Source organism: Petromyzon marinus, chromosome 45 (assembly GCF_048934315.1).
Source record: "Petromyzon marinus isolate PM22_M1 ecotype Great Lakes invasive population chromosome 45, UKy_Petmar_22M1.pri1.0, whole genome shotgun sequence".
In the NCBI taxonomy this organism is placed as follows: Eukaryota; Metazoa; Chordata; class Hyperoartia; order Petromyzontiformes; family Petromyzontidae; genus Petromyzon; species Petromyzon marinus.
The window spans coordinates 8,627,895-8,649,969 of NC_133711.1; the positions used below are offsets into that span (position 1 = coordinate 8,627,895).

Below are 22,075 nucleotides of genomic sequence, written 5' to 3' on the forward strand. Positions count from 1 at the left end.
ACCCCTATCACTACCCCTATCACTACCCCAACCCCTATCACTACCCTAACCTCCATCACTATCTAACCCCTATCACTACCCCTATCACTACCCCTATCACAACCCCTATCACTACCCCAACCCCTATCACTACCCCAACCCCGATCACTACCCCTATCACTATCCCAACCCCTCTCACTACCCCAACCCCTATCACTACCCCTATCACTATCACTGCCCTAACCCCTATCACTACCCCTACCCCTATCACTACCCCTATCACTACCCTAACCCCTCTCACTACCCCAACCCCTATCACTACCCCAACCCCTATCACTACCCCAACCCCTATCACTACCCTAACCCTTATCACTACCCCTATCACTACCCCTATCACTGCCCTAACCCCTCTCACTACCCCAACCCCTATCACTACCCCAACGCCTATCACTACCCCAACCCCTATCACTACCCTAACCCCTATCACTACCCCTATCACTACCCCTATCACTACCCCAACCCCTATCACTACCCTAACCCCTATCACTACCCCTATCACTACCCCAACCCCTATCACTACCCCAACCCCTCTCACTACCCCAACCCCTATCACTACCCCTATCACTATCACTACCCTAACCCCTATCACTACCCCTATCACTACCCCTATCACTACCCCAACCCCTATCACTACCCCAACCCCTATCACTACACCAACCCCTATCACTACCCCAACCCCTATCACTACCCTAACCCCTATCACTACCCCTATCACTACCCCAACCCCTATCACTACCCCTATCACTACCCTAACCCCTCTCACTACCCCAACCCCTATCACTACCCCAACCCCTATCACTACCCCAACCCCTATCACTACCCTAACCCTTATCACTACCCCTACCCCTATCACTACCCCTATCACTACCCTAACCCCTCTCACTACCCCAACCCCTATCACTACCTCAACGCCTATCACTACCCCAACCCCTATCACTACCCTAACCCCTATCACTACCCCTATCACTACCCCTATCACTACCCAAACCCCTATCACTACCCTAACCCCTATCACTACCCCTATCACTACCCCAACCCCTATCACTACCCCAACCCCTCTCACTACCCCAACCCCTATCACTACCCCTATCACTATCACTACCCTAACCCCTATCACTACCCCTATCACTACCCCTATCACTACCCCAACCCCTATCACTACCCCAACCCCTATCACTACACCAACCCCTATCACTACCCCAACCCCTATCACTACCCTAACCCCTATCACTACCCCTATCACTACCCCAACCCCTATCACTACCCCTACCCCTATCACTACCCCTACTCCTATCACTACCCCAACCCCTCTCACTACCCCAACCCCTATCACTACCCTAACCCCTATCACTATCCCAACCCCTATCACTACCCCAACCCCTATCCCTCTCACTACCCCAACCCCTATCACTACCCCAACCCCTATCACTACCCCAACCCCTATCACTACCCTAACCCTTATCACTACCCCTACCCCTATCACTACCCCTATCACTACCCTAACCCCTCTCACTACCCCAACCCCTATCACTACCCCAACGCCTATCACTACCCCAACCCCTATCACTACCCTAACCCCTATCACTACCCCTATCACTACCCCTATCACTACCCCAACCCCTATCACTACCCTAACCCCTATCACTACCCCTATCACTACCCCAACCCCTATCACTACCCCAACCCCTCTCACTACCCCAACCCCTATCACTACCCCAACCCCTATCACTACACCAACCCCTATCACTACCCCAACCCCTATCACTACCCTAACCCCTATCACTACCCCTATCACTACCCCAACCCCTATCACTACCCCTACCCCTATCACTACCCCTACCCCTATCACTACCCCTACCCCTATCACTATCCCAACCCCTATCACTACCCCAACCCCTATCCCTCTCACTACCCCAACCCCTATCACTACCCCTATCACTATCACTACCCTAACCCCTATCACTACCCCTATCACTACCCCTATCACTACCCTAACCCCTCTCACTACCCCAACCCCTATCACTACCCCAACCCCTATCACTACCCCAACCCCTATCACTACCCTAACCCTTATCACTACCCCTACCCCTATCACTACCCCTATCACTACCCTAACCCCTCTCACTACCCCAACCCTTATCACTACCCCAACGCCTATCAATACCCCAACCCCTATCACTACCCTAACCCCTATCACTACCCCTATCACTACCCCTATCACTACCCCAACCCCTATCACTACCCTAACCCCTATCACTACCCCTATCACTACCCCAACCCCTATCACTACCCCAACCTCTCTCACTACCCCAACCCCTATCACTACCCCTATCACTATCACTACCCTAACCCCTATCACTACCCCTATCACTACCCCTATCACTACCCCAACCCCTATCACTACCCCAACCCCTATCACTACACCAACCCCTATCACTACCCCAACCCCTATCACTACCCTAACCCCTATCACTACCCCTATCACTACCCCAACCCCTATCACTACTCCTACCCCTATCACTACCCCTACTCCTATCACTACCCCAACCCCTCTCACTACCCCAACCCCTATCACTACCCTAACCCCTATCACTACCCCTATCACTACCCCAACCCCTATCACTACCCCAACCCTTATCACTACCCCAACGCCTATCACTACCCCAACCCCTATCACTACCCTAACCCCTATCACTACCCCTATCACTACCCCTATCACTACCCCAACCCCTATCACTACCCTAACCCCTATCACTACCCCTATCACTACCCCAACCCCTATCACTACCCCAACCTCTCTCACTACCCCAACCCCTATCACTACCCCTATCACTATCACTACCCTAACCCCTATCACTACCCCTATCACTACCCCTATCACTACCCCAACCCCTATCACTACCCCAACCCCTATCACTACACCAACCCCTATCACTACCCCAACCCCTATCACTACCCTAACCCCTATCACTACCCCTATCACTACCCCAACCCCTATCACTACCCCTACCCCTATCACTACCCCTACTCCTATCACTACCCCAACCCCTCTCACTACCCCAACCCCTATCACTACCCTAACCCCTATCACTACCCCTATCACTACCCCAACCCCTATCACTACCCCTACCCTTATCACTACCCCTACCCCTATCACTATCCCAACCCCTATCACTACCCCAACCCCTATCCCTATCACTACCCCAACCCCTATCACTACCCCTATCACTATCACTACCCTAACCCTATCACTACCCCTATCACTACCCTAACCCCTATCACTACCCCTATCACTACCCCAACCCCTATCACTACCCCAACCCCTATTACTACCCCAACCCCTATCACTACCCTAAACCCCTATCAATACCCCTATCACTACCCCAACCCCTATCACTACCCCTATCACTACCCCAACCCCTTTCACTACCCCAACCCCTATCCCTATCACTACCCCTATCACTACCCCAACCCTTATCCCTATCACTACCCCTATCACTACCCCTATCACTACCCTAACCCCTATCACTACCCCAACCCCTATCACTACTCCTATCACTACCCCTATCACTACCCCAACCCCTATCACTACCCCAACCCCTATCACTACCCCAATCACTACCCCAACCCCTATCACTACCCCTATCACTACCCCTATCACTACCATAACCCCTATCACTACCCCAACCCCTATCCCTATCACTACCCCTATCACTACCCCAACCCCTACCCCTATCACTACCCTAACCCCTATCACTACCCCTATCACTACCCCTACCCCTATCAGTACTCCAACCCATATCACTATCACTACCCCAACCCCTATCACTACCCCTATCACTACCCCAACCCCTATCACTACCCCTATCACTACCCCAACCCCTATCAGTACTCCAACCCCTATCCCTATCACTACCCCTATCACTACCCCTATCACTACCATAACCCCTATCACTACCCCAACCCCTATCCCTATCACTACCCCTATCACTACCCCAACCCCTACCCCTATCACTACCTCAACCCCTATCCCTATCACTACCCCTATCACTACCCCAACCCCAACCCCTATCACTACCCTAACCCCTATCACTACCCCTATCACTACCCCTACCCCTATCAGTACTCCAACCCATATCACTATCACTACCCCAACCCCTATCACTATCACTACCCCAACCCCTATCACTATCACTACCCCAACCCCTATCACTACCCCTATCACTACCCCAACCCCTACCCCTATCACTACCCCAACCCCTACCCCTATCACTACCCCAACCCCTACCCCTATCACTACCCCAACCCCTATCAGTACTCCAACACCTCATCCTCTCCGGCCTGTCCTCCCAACTGTCACCATAACTAAACCACCACTTTCAATAACAACAACAACCACCACCCCCACTCTTTATCTCAACCACCATCATGTTACGTAAAATTTTTCAACTGCTGCAAAGCGCCTCGGAATAAGACGCCGCGATATAAATCTGTATCATATAAAAGATCAAGAGAGAAGGGTCCAGGCGACATGTCTTTGTTTGTCCGTTCGCGCATTAACCATTTCCCCACGAGTGTCCAATTGGGGTTAACTTTTCCACCTGCGCGTGGTGCTTTTGTCTTGGGGAAGCTGCTTATTATTCAGATTGTGTTTTATTTATTTTATTTTTGAAACCCGGGTCAGTTCGCTTGATCGCGCGAAGTGATTGGAAAGTCGTTGATTAATTAGCATGTGATAATCGCGCCCATCTAATGAGTGAGCACTTCGGAATATGAACGCTAAATCCCCGATGATTTTGCAACAACAACGAAAACCCTTCAGAGTAAGTTTGGACAAGAAACTTAATTTCTCTGCGGCAAGAGACAACGCAAGCAGGACACCAACATGTTTGTATTAATTTTCGAGATGGTCTCAGGGCCATTGGCAGCCACGTTCACTAAGTTCATCATCATTATCAGTTATCAGTCATAATCTATCCACTGCTTGATGAACAATACATTTACAACTAAGGAATCCTGGAAACGGCGTGCAGTAGCCCAAATTGGTATATGAGAAGCTTCGTCTACTCGGTTATGACGGACGAACAACAACCGCCATTCACACTCAGTGACGGTGACGTCTCCACGGCGATTGTGCCAGGCAATGTGCACCTCGAGGCCACGTCTAGTGTGGAACGCGCGCTGGCAGGTCACGGGACAGACCCAGGTGCCATGGGTTGACAGTCAGACTGAGATGACCGGCAGATGCACCACCTGTGCCCTGTACAACCACCACCTGTGCCCTGTACAACCACCACCTGTGCCCCGTACAACCACCACCTGTGTCTCGTACAACCACCACCTGTGTCTCGTACAACCACCAACTGTGCCCTGTACAACCACCACCTGTGCCCCGTACAACCACCACCTGTGCCCTGTACAACCACCACCTGTGCCCCGTACAACCACCATCTGTGCCCCCTACGAGCGGACAAACCGCACCCCGTTACAGACGTCTGCCCTCGACAACGACTCCTTAACAACCCCACTCTTTATCTCAACCACTGGCGTTTGATGCACAATTGTATCATTGCTGTAAAGCGCTTAGAAACAAGGTGCTGTACAAATCAGTTTAAGATAATAGCATGCAGGCTGATGCGACGTCGGATGTCGCGCGGGGCGAGATGTTATCTCCCTCGCCTGGTCTGCAGGAGGTCGTGGGTTCGATCTCGACCCTGACGCCTGCTGCTGTATATTTGGAGTTTGCATCTCTCTCTTTCTCTCTCTCCCCGTGGTCGCGTGGATTTTTCTCCGGGTCCTCCGGGTTTTCCCTCCAAATTTAGAATCAGCATCACGCGTTCAGATTATTTGGCTGCTATACATTTCCACATGATGAAAACCCACTTCGTTGAGCTATCATTTTTCATAGCCAGATCTCTTCTGAAAAAAAAGATATATAGTGGGCCTCACCTGGTAAATCATTCGTGCGTTTTGTACACAGCATGAGAGAGTGCTATGCTGATTGTGCTGTGGTTGAATGCTGCAACCTCGTGCTATTGTTAACCCAGGTGATATAAAAATTAGGTTGATCCTCATCAGTCTTGATCCATCCATTGCTGGACGAAGGCCTTCCCAAGCCGTCGTTATCGCTCACGGTCTCGCGATGCCGGCAACGACGCTGGCTCCCGCACGCGAGCTGATTTCACTGCTCCGTCTCTCCAGCAGCCGTTCTCTCGGGATGGATGTGCCCTCTCCTTTGGCTTGCCATTGACACGTTCGCAGTTAGCACGCATAATAGAGTTTTTTTTTAGGTTAGATCGCGTAAATATATAAATGTTGTGTCGTTAAATCCCGCCACCACCCGACACAGCCAACTAGTAAGGGTTGTCACGTAAACAGAACGTGGCCAATTCGTCACTAGTACAGCACACCGGTGTGTTGGAGAGCAAAGCCACAACAGTTACAATCTGAGTACGACGTTTCGCCAGTAATTACAACTAGCATCGTCAGGCTACAGCCAGTTATCACACTATTCTCTCATTATTCCTTTGCGGGCGCCAGAAATAAATACATCTTTGTTAAGTTGTTGCTTGCAAACAAATATTTTTTTTCCCCCTAAATTATAATTCACAAAATTTCTGCAAAATATTCCGTGACCTCAGAAATGTAACGCCGAAACATTTATTTAGTTTAATGTGTGGCAGTGTACGACGAATCCGGCCACCCGAGTTCGATTCCCGCTCACGGCAACACCGGTGACGACTATCTGAATCGGTCCTGGGCCTCCTTTAGGTCGACTCGGCCTCAAGTGAGTACTTGTCGCCGTGTGTAAACATCGCAACAAGTGGTGCTCGCTAGCAACACTTGCCCCAACAGTCAGTGAAGGCTATACGGGTGATCCTTTGTCCTCGTATGTATGTAGAACTTCTTTGGCACCGTACATAGCCAACCGTGCAATGAGGATGTGGTGGGGTGGGGGGGGGGGTGAAGGACAACAAACACAAGAAGCAGCTTCTAAAGAACCGAGTTATCATCACTCGTGGCGAAGTTGTGCAACGTCGCCCCACCACCACCCCCACACCCCCCCAGGTGTCTTCATAGACCGTCGTGTTTCTTGTCGCACGCGCGCGCGCTCCAGGCACGTTCCGGCAGGTCCCCCAGGACGTGACGGCGCGCGAAGGCGAGGACGTGGAGATGTCGTGCGCCTTCCACGGCGGCGGAGCGCCCGCCTACTCGCTCGAGATCCAGTGGTGGTTCGTGAAGGGCGAGACGCGGGAGGCGGCCAGGGGGGTGGCTCTGGACGACGGCGGACTCCGCAGACAGGTCCGTCAACCGGTACCCCTCTCTGTCCAATAGACGAAGATCCACCCCCCCCGCCGCCCGTGTAGCCTTCATGTCGTAGTGACCCAGGTGCCAGGGGCTCGCTGTTCGCGAGGAGCACCTTATGGAGGCCGGCACGGCACGCGAAAGGGCCGCCTTTGTCTCTCCCTAGCGGCGATGTTTAACACACACCGCACCAGGTACTCATTTGAGGCTGAGTCGACCTAGGGGTAGTCCCAGGACCGGTTCAAGTGATTGTACGCCGGTGTTGGCCGTGAGCGGGAATCGAACCCGTGTCGCCGGGTTCGTAGCGCAGCGCGCGAACCGTTGTGCTGCAGCTCCCCACGGACGCACACAGACACAGACACAAACAGACACACACACACACAGACACATACAGACACACACACAGACACACATACAGACACACACGCAGACACACACGCAGACACACACACAGACACACAACAACAACCGCCATTCGCCACTAAGTGGCGGTGACGTCACCACGACGCTTGTGCCAGGCTATGTGCACCCTGAGGCCACGTGAAGTGTCGAACGCCCGCTGGCAGGAGGTCACGGGGCTGACCCAGGTGCCACGGGTCGACTGACTGAGGTGACTGGCTGATGCACCACCTTTGCCCCCTACTGTGCCAACCTGCTGTGCTTTAGCCACCCGGCGCTCCGCTCGTTGTTCTGAGCGTCGCTCCTCCGCCCTCCGTTGTTGTTGGAGGGCGACTACCTCCAACTGCCCAGTAGCGTCCTTCACGAGCCTCCTCCACAGAGGCCGATCTTGACACCGCTGGTACCAGTCATCGGCAAGTCCACTCAGCTCCACGTCCTCCTGTACCACATCACTCCATCTCTTCTCTAGCCCGTGCCGCGCCCGCTTAGCCCCCTCAATCCGGCCGAACAAAAGCTGTTTCGACATGCGGTGGCTGGGCATGCGGGCTACATGACCCAGCCATCGCAGCCTTCCCCGCCGGAGGAGCTCACCGATGGGACCTTGCCCAGATCTTTCAAGGATTTGTGAGCTCCTCACACAATCCAGTCTGGTTAAACCCAGGATGGATCGTTGGCAGGCCAGCCTAAATGTTTCTAACCGACGAAGATGTTCCATTAGGGGGGTCCACGTTTCGCAAGCGTAGAGAAGGGAGGGAATGACCGTGGCCGAGAAGACCTGAAGCTTAGTGCGGAGTGACAGACCAGGTAGCTTCCACACAGAGTTACGCAACCGATGAAAAGATATTGCCGCTCGACTGATTCGGAGTGAGACCTCTGCAGTTAAACTGGAGCCAGTCATAAGCACACTGCCCAGGTATGGGAAACTCTCCACTCTCTCCACAACTGCCCCATTACCGATTGGGAGTTGTGGGGGTGGAGTGTCCGATGGTACAAAATACCCAGGCAGGTGCTTAGTTTTGGTGGGGCTGATGGTAAGGCCCCACCTCTTAGTGGCATGCTCCAGTCTCAGCAGCAGCGTCTCCAACTCCTCCTCTGAATGAGCAGCTATTACCAAATCATCAGCATACATAACGTGGTTGAGCAATAGGGAGCCATCCCTTGACCGCACCCGGACATCGATCAGCCTCCCATTATATCTGTACCATATGGAGATTCCCCCGGTACAGCTATTGAAGGCTTCACAAACTACGTGGTCAAAATAGATGTTAAATAATGTGAGAGCCAGAGGACATCCCTGTCGCACCCCAAGGTGTACAGGGAGTGGCTCTGACTCCCGGCCACGTAGTTTTACCGGGCCCGCTCACCATCATGAAGGTCCTTAATGATCATGAGCAGAGTGTCAGGTACTCCAAAAGCACGAAGAAGAACCCAGAGCCCAGGCCTACTGATGGTATCATAGGCCTTGACCAGGTCAATAAAGCAGAGATGTAGGTCTTGTTGGAATTCCCTACATCTCTGCTGTAGCAGACGGACACAAAATATGGCATCTATGCAGGACCACCCTTTCCTGAAACCGCATTGGGGCTCCGCAAGCCTCTCCTCAGCGTGCCTGGCAAGGCGATGCTGAATAATCCTTGCCAGGACCTTTCCCGGCACACTGAGGAGTGAGATGCCCCTGTAGTTGTTACAGTCTGTGCGGTCCCCCTTCTTAAAAAGGGGGACCACCTGGGCATCCTTCCAATCCTGCGGAACCCGTCCAGTGGTCCAGACCGTTGTTATGATGTCATATAGGGCAGTCTGTGCACAAACGCCACCCTCCCTCAGCATTTCGCTTGGGAGATCATCTCTGCCCACTGCCTTTCCTGGTCTCAGACTCCGGATTGCCTTCAGTACTTCCTCAACAGATGGCACCTCAGCCAGCCACTCACAGGGGGTGACTTATTTCAATATTTAAGGCACCGCAGCCTCAGCAGGGTCATCCTCACTTTGTGCCACGATGTTTTCCTGGCTGAGGGATTTTCACTCCCCCAGGACCTCACAGAAATGCTCAGCAAATCTGCAAACCTGTTCCTGGGGGTCGGAGATTGGATCACCGTTTTTCCCCTAATGATGGTAATAGGTGTGGCGCTGCAGGTTACTTTTTTGATGAAGTTAAATAGAGATTTGTGATCACGGGCCACTGAGGCAGACTCCATCTCCTCAGCAACCTGCGACCACCACCCATCCTTGCAGCGCCTCACGGCTCTCCGAACCTCCGAGCGAAGGCTGCGGTAAGCCTCCTCATTCTCTGACGTGAGATTCTGTAGCCGATGACAGTGGGCCTGTCGCTTTTTCTCAACCATACTGAACACCTCCTCTGTCAGCCAGGGTCTCTGGGGAGGTCTGGACCGCGTACCCAAAGCAGCCATTGCAGCTGCATGAGTCACAGTCCTAAACCTCGCCCATTTACCCTCGACATCAGGAGGAGTCGGGGACGATGCCAATCCCAGCCGCAAGCGATGATGAAATTCTCGCTTGCAACTTTCATCAGATAACTGAGACCAGGCCACTTTAGGTTGGAATGGGGTCCTGGGTGTACACCCACCACCGGAGTGGAAGAATGGCAAGCGCATCTTACAGATGATTAGTCGATGGTCAGAGGGCAGATCAGCTCCACGGTAGGTCCTGGTGTCAAGGACATGGGCTCGCATCCGCTGGTCCGTCACTATGTAGTCCAGCAGATGTTCTTGCTTGGTCCCGGCATGCATCCATGATGTTGTGTGGATGCGCCGATGCCGGAACAGCATGTTGGTAATTACAAGCCCATGGGCTGCACAAAAATCTAACAGCCTCCTACGGTTGTTATTGAGCTGATGTGGCCCATGCCCTCCAATCACTCCAGACCAGGTGCCAGTATCATGACCAACTCGGGCATTGAAGTCACCCAACATGATGACTCTATGCCGAGGGGCCACTTTAGCCAGCACCTGTGACAGGAGGTCATAAAAGGCATCTGACTCATCGGCTTTGCCTGCATCCCTCCACGGATGTTCATCTTCAGTGGGGGCATAAGTAACCACGACCACCATTCCTCGCCTCCGGTTGATGGGAAGGCGAGCCTAAAGTAGGCTGGGGCTTACAGCTTCCCACACCTCACCGCCACGCTCCCACGCCCCCTTCATTCTTTTGTTCAAAAGAAGAGCCACACCCTGTTGTTTGGCAGTCTGCTGCCCCGAGTAGAGCACTGTCCACCCCTCATGGTGGCAGGAGCCAGAGCCGGTCCACCGGACTTCCTGAATGCCACATAGATCCAGGCGGTACCGGTCCAGCTCCCGACAGAGGAATGGCAGCCGCTCCTCCGCAGTGAGCGTTCGAACATTCCACGTGGCCACCCGTAGTCGCTTTTCGTTGTTTCTGGAGGAGCCCCGAGGGTAGATATTCAATCTCCTGGCTCCGCCAATTGGGGTTTGGCCAGGAGACGTCATAGACGCCTGGCCCCCCGGGGCCTCCGGCACAAGCTTATTAGTTACATATTTCAGTTTAACTCGTGGTTTCGTGGTAATTAATTGAAGGTGGAGGGGTTACCAGCCCCTCGCACCCATCCAGAGCCCCCGTTTAGCCCCTGTGGTGGACACATATGCCATGAGGGGAGGAGCCAATCAAAAATTGGACCTCCCCCCACAGCACTGTCCACGACAGAGTTGCCAGACACACACACACAGACACACGCACACAGACACACACGCAGACACACACAGACACAAACACACAGACACACACATACAGACACACACGCAGACACACACACACAGACACACATGCAGACACACACACGCAGACACATACACAGAAACACACACAGACACGCAAGCGCGTGCGCACCCGTTTTTCGATAAACCAAGCTTATTGTGGAAAAGAAGGTGAAAGCGGGTGTCGTCGTCACGCGTGCTGAAATCAGTTTGGGATGACCCCCCCTTTGCCTCTGTCGCAGATGGTGATGAAGGAGGAAGGCACAAAGATCAGTGTAAGTGGCTTCGCGAGCAAACCCCCCCCACCCACACCGGCTGGCGTTCCTTTAGCGTTCACGCGCGAGTCGGTGACGCCGTTGCCTCGGCGGCTCTGAGATTTTGCGCACTCGCCTCTGTGCGCGGATGGTCCAGTGCCGGACTAAGCTAGTGCGGGGTCTGTAGCTAATGTTATACAGGTCCCTGCAGGGTGGGCTGCTGATTTTACACCCAACAGCACGAGATTTCACTTCGTTAAAGTATTGAAAGGGGACGGACGGACACATTAATCTATTGCAGGCTGGTACACTCAGTTTACAACTTCGTTCCTACCAGTAAAAGGGGCCCTAAATAAAAAAAAATACTAAAACACAAATTGTTTTACTCGCATAGTAAGGTAAGTGTATGCTTTCATTTGCAACACAGCCAGATAATACGACAAATCGCTAACCTTAAACACCCAGTCGTGCATAAAAGTCGAAGGCGGTATAGTACTATAGTAGTAGAGCAAATGCAGAATCATTGAACCGGAATTGATAGCTTGAAAGCATTTAGCGCGAGGCCCTTGAAAGTGCGGGGCCCGTAGCTACTACTTATATAGTAGCTATATAAGTAGTAGCTACTACTTATATAGTAGTAGCTACTACACATGTAGTAGCTACAAATGTAGCTACTACACATGTAGCTACTATATATGTAGCTGCTACATATGTAGTAGCTACATATGTAGTAGCTACTACATATGTAGTAGTATGTAGCTACTACACATGTAGCTGCTACACATGTAGTAGCTACTACACATGTAGCTACTACTGCACATGTAGCTACTACACATGTAGCTACTACACATGTAGCTACTACACACGTAGCTACTCCACACGTAGCTACTGCACATGTAGCTACTACATATGTAGCTAATACACGTGTCGTAGCTACATGTGTAGCTTCTACACATATGTAGCTACTACACGTGCAGCTACTGCACATGTAGCTACTACTACACATGTAGCTACTACTTATGTAGCTACTACACGTGTAGCTGCTACACATGCAGCTACTACACATGTAGCTACTACACATGCAGCTACTACACATGTAGCTACTTTTGGTTCTAGGATAATGGGCCACTGCGATGGTTATCGTCCACAATGCAATGGGGGGTGGGGGGTGAAAACGTCACCTCGAGATGGCTTCGAGACGTCAGAGCACTGAGCTGGCAATAGCTGAGGCCCTGGGCTCGAATGCAGGCAACCGTTTTGGGTTAGAGCCATTGTCAAGGTTAAAGGTTATGATTGGCGTGAAGGCTAAGGTCTCGTGTTAGGACTGGAATAGTAGTGTTAAGTAATTGTTACTGAAATTAGTATTAAAGGAGTGCTCAACTCCCCATTTGCAGCCTCTGAACTCGTTATGGAAATGGCATATTAATTTGTATTGTAGGTGTGCTCAACTTCTTTCAGACCGTACATAGCGAACCGAGCTAATCAGAGGTGCGGGCGGAAGGACAATTAATTAAAGCTGTTGTTCGAGCCGGCATTGAGACTAGGGCTAGCGCAACAACTTAGGGCGAAGGATAATCATCGCTGGGCAGGTATGACATGGACCTCCGTGGCACCGGCAACCCACTCGGGTCATCTACCTCTGAACCCCGTGACCCCCGTGACCCCCGTGACCTCCGTGACCCCCACGCCGCAGGTGGTGAGGGTCCTCGGCAGCGACATCTCGAACCGCCTACGCCTGACGTCGGTGCGCCGCGGCGACGAGGGAGCGTACGAGTGCCGCGTCACGGACTACCGCCCGCGGCCGCCGCAGGAGCACACGGCCCGCGCCTGGCTGCGCGTCACGCCGCGGCCCGAGGACATGCAGGCCGCTCAGGCCCAACCCATCGTCCGCAACGACACCTCCTCCTCATCCTCCTCGTCCTCGTCCTCCTCCTCGTCCACATCCTCGTCCGCACGCAAAGCCGCAAAGGAGGAGGCCGAGAAGAAAGCAGAGGAGGAAGAGGAGCAGAAGAAGAAGCAGCGGGCTGCCGGTGCTGGTAGGTGGGGCGGCACGGGCATCGCGACTTCGCTTCACGATCGCGGCGTCCCATCGCGGCGAGGCGGAGTGTCGCGAACGGAGGTCGCGATCGGAGTGTCACGATCGTAGTGTCGTGATCGGAGGTCGCGATCGGATTGTCGTGATCAGAGGTGGCGATCGGAGTGTCGCGATCAGAGTGTCGCGATCGTAGTGTGGCGATCGTAGTGTCGCGATCGGAGTGTCACGATCGGAGTGTCGCGATCGTAGTGTCGCGATCAGAGGTAGCGATCGGAGTGTCGCGATCAGAGGTCACGATCGGCGGTCGTGATTGGAGAGTCGCGATTGTAGTGTCGTGATCAGAGGTCGCGATCGGAGTGTCGCGATCAGAGTGTCGCAATCGGAGTGTCACGATCGTAGTGTCGCAATCGGAGTGTCGCGATCGTAGTGTCGCGATCAGAGGTCGCGATCGGCGGTCGTGATTGGAGAGTCGCGATTGTAGTGTCGCGATCAGAGGTGGTGATCGGAGTGTCGCGATCGGAGGTCGCGATCGGAGTGTCGCGATTGGAGTGTCGCGATCGGAGGTCGCGATCGACTTTTAAGAATTGTGCTTTCGTGGGACGCCAATGAAATCGAGCCGAACGGGCTCATTGGCTCCTTCCTGCTGAAACAAATAAAGAAAATCGATCGATTTTTTTTCCCATCTCATTTTAACACGTCGTTTGTTCCTGTTTAATTTTCGCCATTTTCTTTTCACGTGGATCCTGAACGATCAATTTTCGCGCGCACGATTCCACGCACGCGTCGCGAGTGCAAGAATCGATTTGAGTTGATGCTGCTCTACGTGCCTAAGTAGCTATCTTGTGTTTCACCATCGTCAACTTCATCATCATCATCGTCGTCGTCGTCGTCACTATTATTTATAGCGCGCCTCCCATGCAGCGCATCTCCAGGTACCAAAACAAAAGTCCATTTGAGATCATTACTGGGCACGGAAGCGAACGTTTTCAAGCAATGCAGAGCAGACCACATGCACGACATGTGTATGACCTGATTAGTTTGTTGGCACAAAGGCGGTGTTCTGGAATATTTGGCGGAAAAGCGGAAATTCTGCTGTGATTTTTTTTTGCTTTCATCAGTTTTTGTTCACCCAGAATTGATAGAATTTAAAAGAGTGGAACCATTCACCCGCCCCCTCATCCCTCCCTGCAAATTCAATTAAATGTCCATCATGAGGTTGACAACTTGATTCAGGAATAGGTTTTTTTGGGGGAAATTGTGGTGAATGGTCGCACGTCCAGTAACTGCAGTGGTGACGTTAATCCATTACATGCAAAGTTTACATTTTTACACGCGTAATTCAATGCATGTATCATGAGCTTAAAAATCAATATTAATTTGTGAATCAACGATTGATTCTCCCCTAGCTTCCACCATCGTATCACTTGAATCGGGGTCCTGGGTTTAAAAACCAAAAATGACAATCCGAGTTGTGGCCTTCCGGCTTAGGCCACGTGTTGGGCATTTCTTTCGCCATGCATTACGGCAGGCGTCCGCGGTAGTGCACGGCTTGCGCTGAGCGCTGTTCGGCGCGTCCTGGGAGCCTCTTCGCGAATTCACTTCCTCGAGCAGCATCCCCGCCCCGTAGAGCGAAACGTCGGACACCGTGCCGAACTAAAAGCACTACGGCCTGAAAGCGCATTGGAGAGCTGGGCAACAGCACCACCGCGCAAGCCGATGCAGCAGCAGTGTGGATTATTAAGGGTGCCCACAACACCCATATTTGGACTACGAGTGGCTGCCAAAACAATATATACATGGTAAAGTTTTGAAAAACACCAACTTGCAATTCACTGGATCACAGTAATATTTACACCCAAGCCCTACCTCGGTGGAGGAGTTTCTGTGTCTCAGCAGACTTTTGCCTGGCCCATAAACAAACATCATCATTCATTCTCACTTTCGCAGGATCTCCCTTTGCATTACTCCGACTGAATAAATCACTCCGTGGTGCGAGTGGGTGAGCCCGTGTTTATCAATTCACCGAGACAAATGGTGTTCGTGCGCGCGGGGCAGAGCGATGTGTTATTCGGCAAAAATGTATCGCGTGGATCCCCACCCCCTCCTTTTGCGGTATGTTAAGTCAGCAAAAACATTACGGACAAAAAAGTGGACATGAGCCCTCTCCGATCAATATTCACTGCATCTGCATTGTGGTCGTTGTCAGCTATTAATGGGGGAGTTGTGTTTGTCTTTGCAACACTGGCCTCGAGATTGATTTCCCGTTCACGGTTCGCTGTTCTAGTAGTTGCCCCCCCCCCCTTCATTTTTTTTGTTGACAGTGTCTGAAATGGAAGGTGAGGATGGGATTTATGGAGCTCGTTTCAGAGGCCGCTCATCCGCAAGTTGGCGCTAGAGCCATTGGGGGACCGTCGCACGCAATGTGCACTTGGAGCGGCGGCGCGTTTGCCGCTGCTCGCGGAGGCTTGCGGTTCAAACCCAGCGGCCACCCCCGGTTAATACCGCGGGCGTGTGAACCGTTAAATACGAACGCACCGTCTGCTTCAGCGCGAACATCATAGATCCCGTGGCGTCATTTGAAAACGAGCAGGCCGCGTGTTTTTTTTTTTGCCGGTGTAACGCTACCAAATTTTATCCAAATTAGCAAATTACTAATTTATTACACGCTTGGGTAAAGCCACGTAGCGATATCGCCCCCTGCTGAAAAAAAAACCCACTGAAGACAATCAACCGACAGCGACTGTCGCGTCTCAGAAGGCAGAGTTACGCACGACTAACGGGATGCGAACGGGAGGGAAGTGGAATGGAGGGGAAGGGAACGATGGTGGCGACGTCACCTTCACGGTACCCTCACGTGATGAGCAGGGCACTGAACCGTTTGGCTTTGCCGGCGCGGTTAGGCCGTGTGCACTGAAGCCCGTTTGAACCGGTTATATATTATAACAATACATATTGCGTAGCATTCATTAACTGTAATTTAGTACCATTTTAATGTTCGTGTAGAAACCTGCAATTAACTCCAAAGCTAACCTCTTTAACATCTCAATGTAGTGTTCAATGCGGTATTTAACAGTTGCACATATTCTACATTTATCTTTCCGTGTGAGTGTGTCTATGTGAGTGTGTTTGTTTAACCCATTCACAGCTGGGTATGTCCCCTAACAGGTGCCAGGTTAGTCATCTTTCGACACTTCACGTGGCCTCAAAGTGTACCTAGCCTGGCACAAGCGCTGTGGCGATGTCACCTCCACTTAGTGGAGAATGGCGGCTGTTGTTGTTTATGTCGCTGGGTCTGAGTGTGACCCTCTCATCTTCAGTCCCTGTATTGACTGCGTGCCCATTCATACATTATGAGTAGACAATTCACCACATGACTGAGAAAGCATAGTCACTGTGCCCTGGACAATCTGTGAAAAAGAGCTTTATAGCTCATCGGATTCCTCCAGTGTCAATAAATATTCTGATTCTCATAATTGGCTTCGAGATTGCAGCATCTTTAAAATACAAAAAATTCGGGTTCTGTTTTTGCTTCGAAAAAAAAATTGCAGTTAAATCCGGTTCTTCGCACCGGTTTTCATTCCGCTTCCATTCCCCGGACTTACACGCATGGGGCGAATGTGCTCATAATTTGTCGTGGCAGCTCCCGCTGCTGTGCTCTGTTCATGGATTCGCTTCACTGAGCTGCCTGCGCTTCTGTCTCCCTTGCGTCCTCGTGTCCGTAGGCACAAAGACGACGGCCGGCCACCTCCTGCCGTGGATCCTCCTGGCTGCTCAGCTTCTGTGCGCCGTTAACCCCGCGCGCTAGGCCAACGCGAAAGCGCGGCGCGCGCAGCGACGCACGTGCCCACGTGGGCGGGGCGCGTGGGTAACTTAAACCAGATATGTAATGTGTATATACACAGTGGCGTGTACATATAGTCGAACAAATGATGCATTTATTTACGAAGGAGCGACTTTGTGCGGGTTGGCAGACGTTCAACATACTTACCACGCGTGCTTGTTGATCTTTTTATATATATAATGTATACACGATCTGGAAAACACCAGAGGTAATGAGAAGGGGACGTGTTAGCGCGTAATAGTGAATGTTAGGAAACGTCGTAGTGTAAAAAAGTGCAAGCGTAGGGATTTCCTGGTTAGGCAGCACCTGAGAGGCAACACACAGCCACCGCCTGTGCTCCCTGGGCCTGGGTCAGCGTGGCCCTTGAGACACCCACACACCACGGCTGTCACAAGTGGTCACCTGTCTTGGCTTCATTACCTCAATAAGGGATATTGTTTTTTTTGCATTCCCCTGCTGCTCCGGAACCTACCGCTTAATGGATTCGAGCCAATTTGGCTTGCAGAGGAGAGGGTCATTGGGAGACACATTGTCACCTGCCCTGCAGAGAAACAATATTTTCCTCCATCAATTCTGCCACTGAGGTTGCGGGAAGGAAAAGATAATTGGAGGGCATTTTTTCATGGCGCTTTGTTACGCCAGGATCAAAGAGCTTGCACCAACACTGCTAGGCCCCGGAGTTAACTGCCGGGTGCGTGGAGAGGCAGGCAGTGGGAATGGTACCCACGTGGGAAAGCCGGTGATGGATCACTTGAGCTTTTTTACAGATCCGAACTCAGTCTGTGCGGACACCCCTGGTCCACGGTAGCGCGGGCACGGCCACAACGGTGTGTCCTAAGGGCCGCGGTGGTGTCAGCTCAGCAGTGTCGGAATTTTTTGTTGCATAAAACGAGAGAGCGATGGACAGGAGGTGACAACAACCACGATGCGAACCACTAGTGGACAGCCTCAGGTTGTTATTAAATGGTGCCGTTCTAATTGAATTTCATGATTCATTCAGAAAAAAATAGGAGCATCTGAAAATGAATGGATGCTGCCGCGGTGTAATGATTATCACGCTGGCCTTGCGGATCCACGGGTCACCGGTTCGATCTCCGAGCACGGCAGTTGAAACAATGATGCAGTTTTCTTTAATACCGCCTGCCTCTATCCACCCAGCAGTATAATTAGAGAAACCGCTTAGTCAGTGGGCAGGGTGTGCGTGGTAACGGGGCTACTCCTACCTCTTCCAAGATGAATGGCCATGGAAGAATGGGACAAATACACTCCCTAGAGAGGCTCCATGTACGTACATATGTTGAACTTCTTTCCCACCGTACGTAGCCAATCGTGCTAATCGGAGGTGCAGGAGGAAGGACAACAATCTAAACACAAAAGGAAGTTCTAAAAAATGAGTTTTCAATCTTGATTTAAAAGTGCACAGCTCCAGTGGCTTCCTAATATGGGAATGAAGAGCGTTCCAGACGGCCGCAGAAACGCATCTGAAAGCATGCGCGATGCAGTGACCGTCTTTGTTCGATGGCCAGCCCTCAATAGCAACTCCCTCATGTTGGAGGCCCTATATGCCAGCTGTAACGTTAGCAGACAATTGCAGGGCTGCACCCTATGCCACTCTTACTCCTGAAGATCGATGTGAATGTTATTAAGGAATGCATTTATGGCATTTATTTCGGTCGGATTCCATTTTTTGTTTATGTCCATTCTTGAGTCGGTTCTTGGGATTAACGGTGGCACTGCGAGCTGACAAGGATGGAGAGAGAGAGAGATGCGGTTGTCGGACCACGCTCGTCGCTGCGAAGAGCCCAACGGCGTCGTGTGTGATCTTGAATGTGTTTTTTTTGATGTGCACAACAATGCTTGCTCTCATACTGTACACTACACAACTGTAGATAAGAATCACTTACAATTCAATAACGTATAATAGTTATTAAACGACTACTAACATGTTGGCAGCGTATGCAGTGTACACGGTGAAACGTTTTACCTGGATGAACAGTAAATTCCCACCAATTTAATTTGGGTCACGGCGATTGGATCCGTTGCAATGTAAAAGCGCCACTACTGCGTTTGCCATATAATTCATGATTTGCTTTTGGGATATTTTTGTGTTCTGTGTTTTGAAATCAGGTTTTACTTTTTTACTGTTACATCTTATTTACTGGGTTTCCAAATCTCAATTTACTTGTATGTGCCATTTATAAATGTGCCATTAATTTATAGAATGTATATATAAAAAAAAGTAAATGGTATTCCAAAAAAATTAAAACCTACTCCATATCATTTTTTGCACATGCTGTATGTTGGACAGCATACATTTACATTTTTATACGAATCACACGCGACGGATTGTATGTCTCGGTGGCAGCCGGACCTCGCCCAGAACTCGGGCTGGGTTTTTCCCTCCACATTTCGAATCAACATGCGTTTAGATTATTTTGAGCATTTGTCTGCTATAAATGCCCACACGATAAGCCACTTCGTTGAGTTATTATTTGTAGCCAGGCCGCCTCTGAAAAAGAAGCGAATAGCTCAGTGGGCTTGACTTTCAATTTTGATTTAAAGCTTTCGTGACTGCAGGGATTCATATTATTGGTTCTTTCGGTGAAGTCACGTAGAAGGGAAACAATTAAATAATACAAATATAAAACAATAAAATTCTCACGACGCTTCGACTGCAACACAAGCAATCACCATCAGGTGTGAAAACCACAGCAAGAAAATTTGAAAAAATATATATTGCTGTGGTTTTCACACCTGATGATGATTGCTTGTGTTGCAGTCGAAACGTCGTGATAATTTTATTGTTTTATAAAAAAAATTTAGGGCTTTACCTTGTTAAAATAAAAATTGTTAATTAATGATTTACTTACCTTTCCTATACTTTGCAGTCCTATCGTATTTTTATATTGGTTGTTGTAACTTTCTGACCCCGTGCCCCTAATGGACATTTGTGAAAAAAGAGCTTTTGAGCTCATCGCATTCCTCCAATAGAAATAAATATTCTGATTCTGTAAAACAATTAATTGATCACAGCACACGTCAGTATCGTCCGTTTCAGAAAAACAATTTTTTTTATTGGTAAACCGTAATTTATTCGACTTGTATGAATGCATTTTTATTCAAATAATGATAAAAAAAATATTATTACAATGACTTGTTTTGAAAGAGCACCCTACATGTCCCGGGGCGTTTCAGAGTTGCTTTACAAACGACAAGCAACTTACATCCCATCTCATCTCAGCGCATTTTAAAGGGCACTTCCAGTGGCAGCTTGCCCCTCCTGGACATGATGTGACTTTGCAACTGTTTCTGCGAGTGAGGGCATTAGTTCGCCAATAGGCGGGCTATGATTGCTACGTGTTGTAGCAATTTAGTTTATTGTCTCCCGATGTGATTTTTGGATTGTACCGCGTGTTTTTTTTTTCCTGCACGAATTCCCGACGTTTCGCTCCACGCACAGGACGCTTCTTCAGGAACTGATTTGGCGTTGCACCGAAGCAACGTGTGCACCGAACGTAATCTAGTTCCTGAAGAAGATTCTTGGGACGTATAAACGGTGGCAAGATGTTAACTACCTCGTCTAGTATACAGTAGGCATGGGTTCGATCCCGACCTTGACGCCTGTTTAACTTGTAGTTTGCATGTTCTCCCCGTAGTCGCGTGGATTTTCTCTAGGTCTTCCGGTTTTTCTCTCCACATTTAGAATCAGCATCATGCTTTTAATAGTATTTGGCTGCTATAAATTTCCAGGTGATGAGCCACTTTGTTGAGCTGTCATTTGTGGCCAAGGTCGCTTCTGAAAATGAGCTATGTAACTCAGTGGGCCTTACCTGGTGAAATAAAAAAAATAGTTTTTTTTGTACATCGTGCCTAAGAACACGCCGTACAACCCAAAACGCATCGCAGAGCTCGACAGCACAACCATAAAAACAAAAGGAGCGAGTTATTCCTCTTCATATTGGAAACCCAGTGAATGACAATACACAGCTACTGTTGACAGTGGCACATTTCACATTGTTGCTAGGTTTGGCTTATTTTATAACATCCTTGACTTGCATCGCAGCATCCAAAGGCTTCTTCGAGTGTGGTTGTTTTATTTCCGTCTTAACCGTGTGAGATTACAAACAGTATTTAAAATGCACAAACTTGCGCATTTTGTACAGGTCGTTTGTTGTGCGCGCTTGCAATAAAATTTCCATAAAACATCAACCCCCTCTCCTCGGCTCTGTTTGTCCAATGTGATGAATTACAATCAAGATTCTCCAGTTGCTACTGAGACTATTTGTAATTAACATTGTGAACATCCCCGTCACCGATGAAGATTGAAATAGCCTTTAATGCGCAATACTCATGTAGCTACAAAAGAATGGGTTGTTGGCACACTTTAATGCAGCTTAGTAAGTCACAGATACTGCCAATTTCCAAAAGCTTATTGCCAAAATCTGTGAATTATGAGTAGGGCTTAATTGCCTCA

General features: G+C 50.4%; 1 protein-coding gene and 1 long non-coding RNA gene across 2 annotated transcripts in view; both read left to right on the plus strand.

The window, feature by feature from the left end:
• LOC116952194 (V-set and transmembrane domain-containing protein 2B-like) overlaps positions 1 to 21,810 on the plus strand; it is a 90,563-nt gene extending 68,753 nt beyond the window's left edge. The window contains exons 2-5 of the mRNA XM_032971327.2: positions 7,157 to 7,341; positions 11,714 to 11,746; positions 13,419 to 13,761; positions 17,483 to 21,810. Coding sequence (XP_032827218.1) covers positions 7,157 to 7,341; positions 11,714 to 11,746; positions 13,419 to 13,761; positions 17,483 to 17,565 — 644 coding nt within the window. The 3' untranslated portion in view covers positions 17,566 to 21,810. The remainder of the gene's footprint in view (positions 1 to 7,156; positions 7,342 to 11,713; positions 11,747 to 13,418; positions 13,762 to 17,482) is intronic.
• Positions 13,772 to 14,440, plus strand: LOC142930921 (uncharacterized). Its single transcript, XR_012946902.1, has 2 exons — positions 13,772 to 14,282; positions 14,324 to 14,440. It is a non-coding gene; the product is annotated as an uncharacterized LOC142930921 (long non-coding RNA).
• Positions 21,811 to 22,075: the final 265 nt, after the last annotated feature.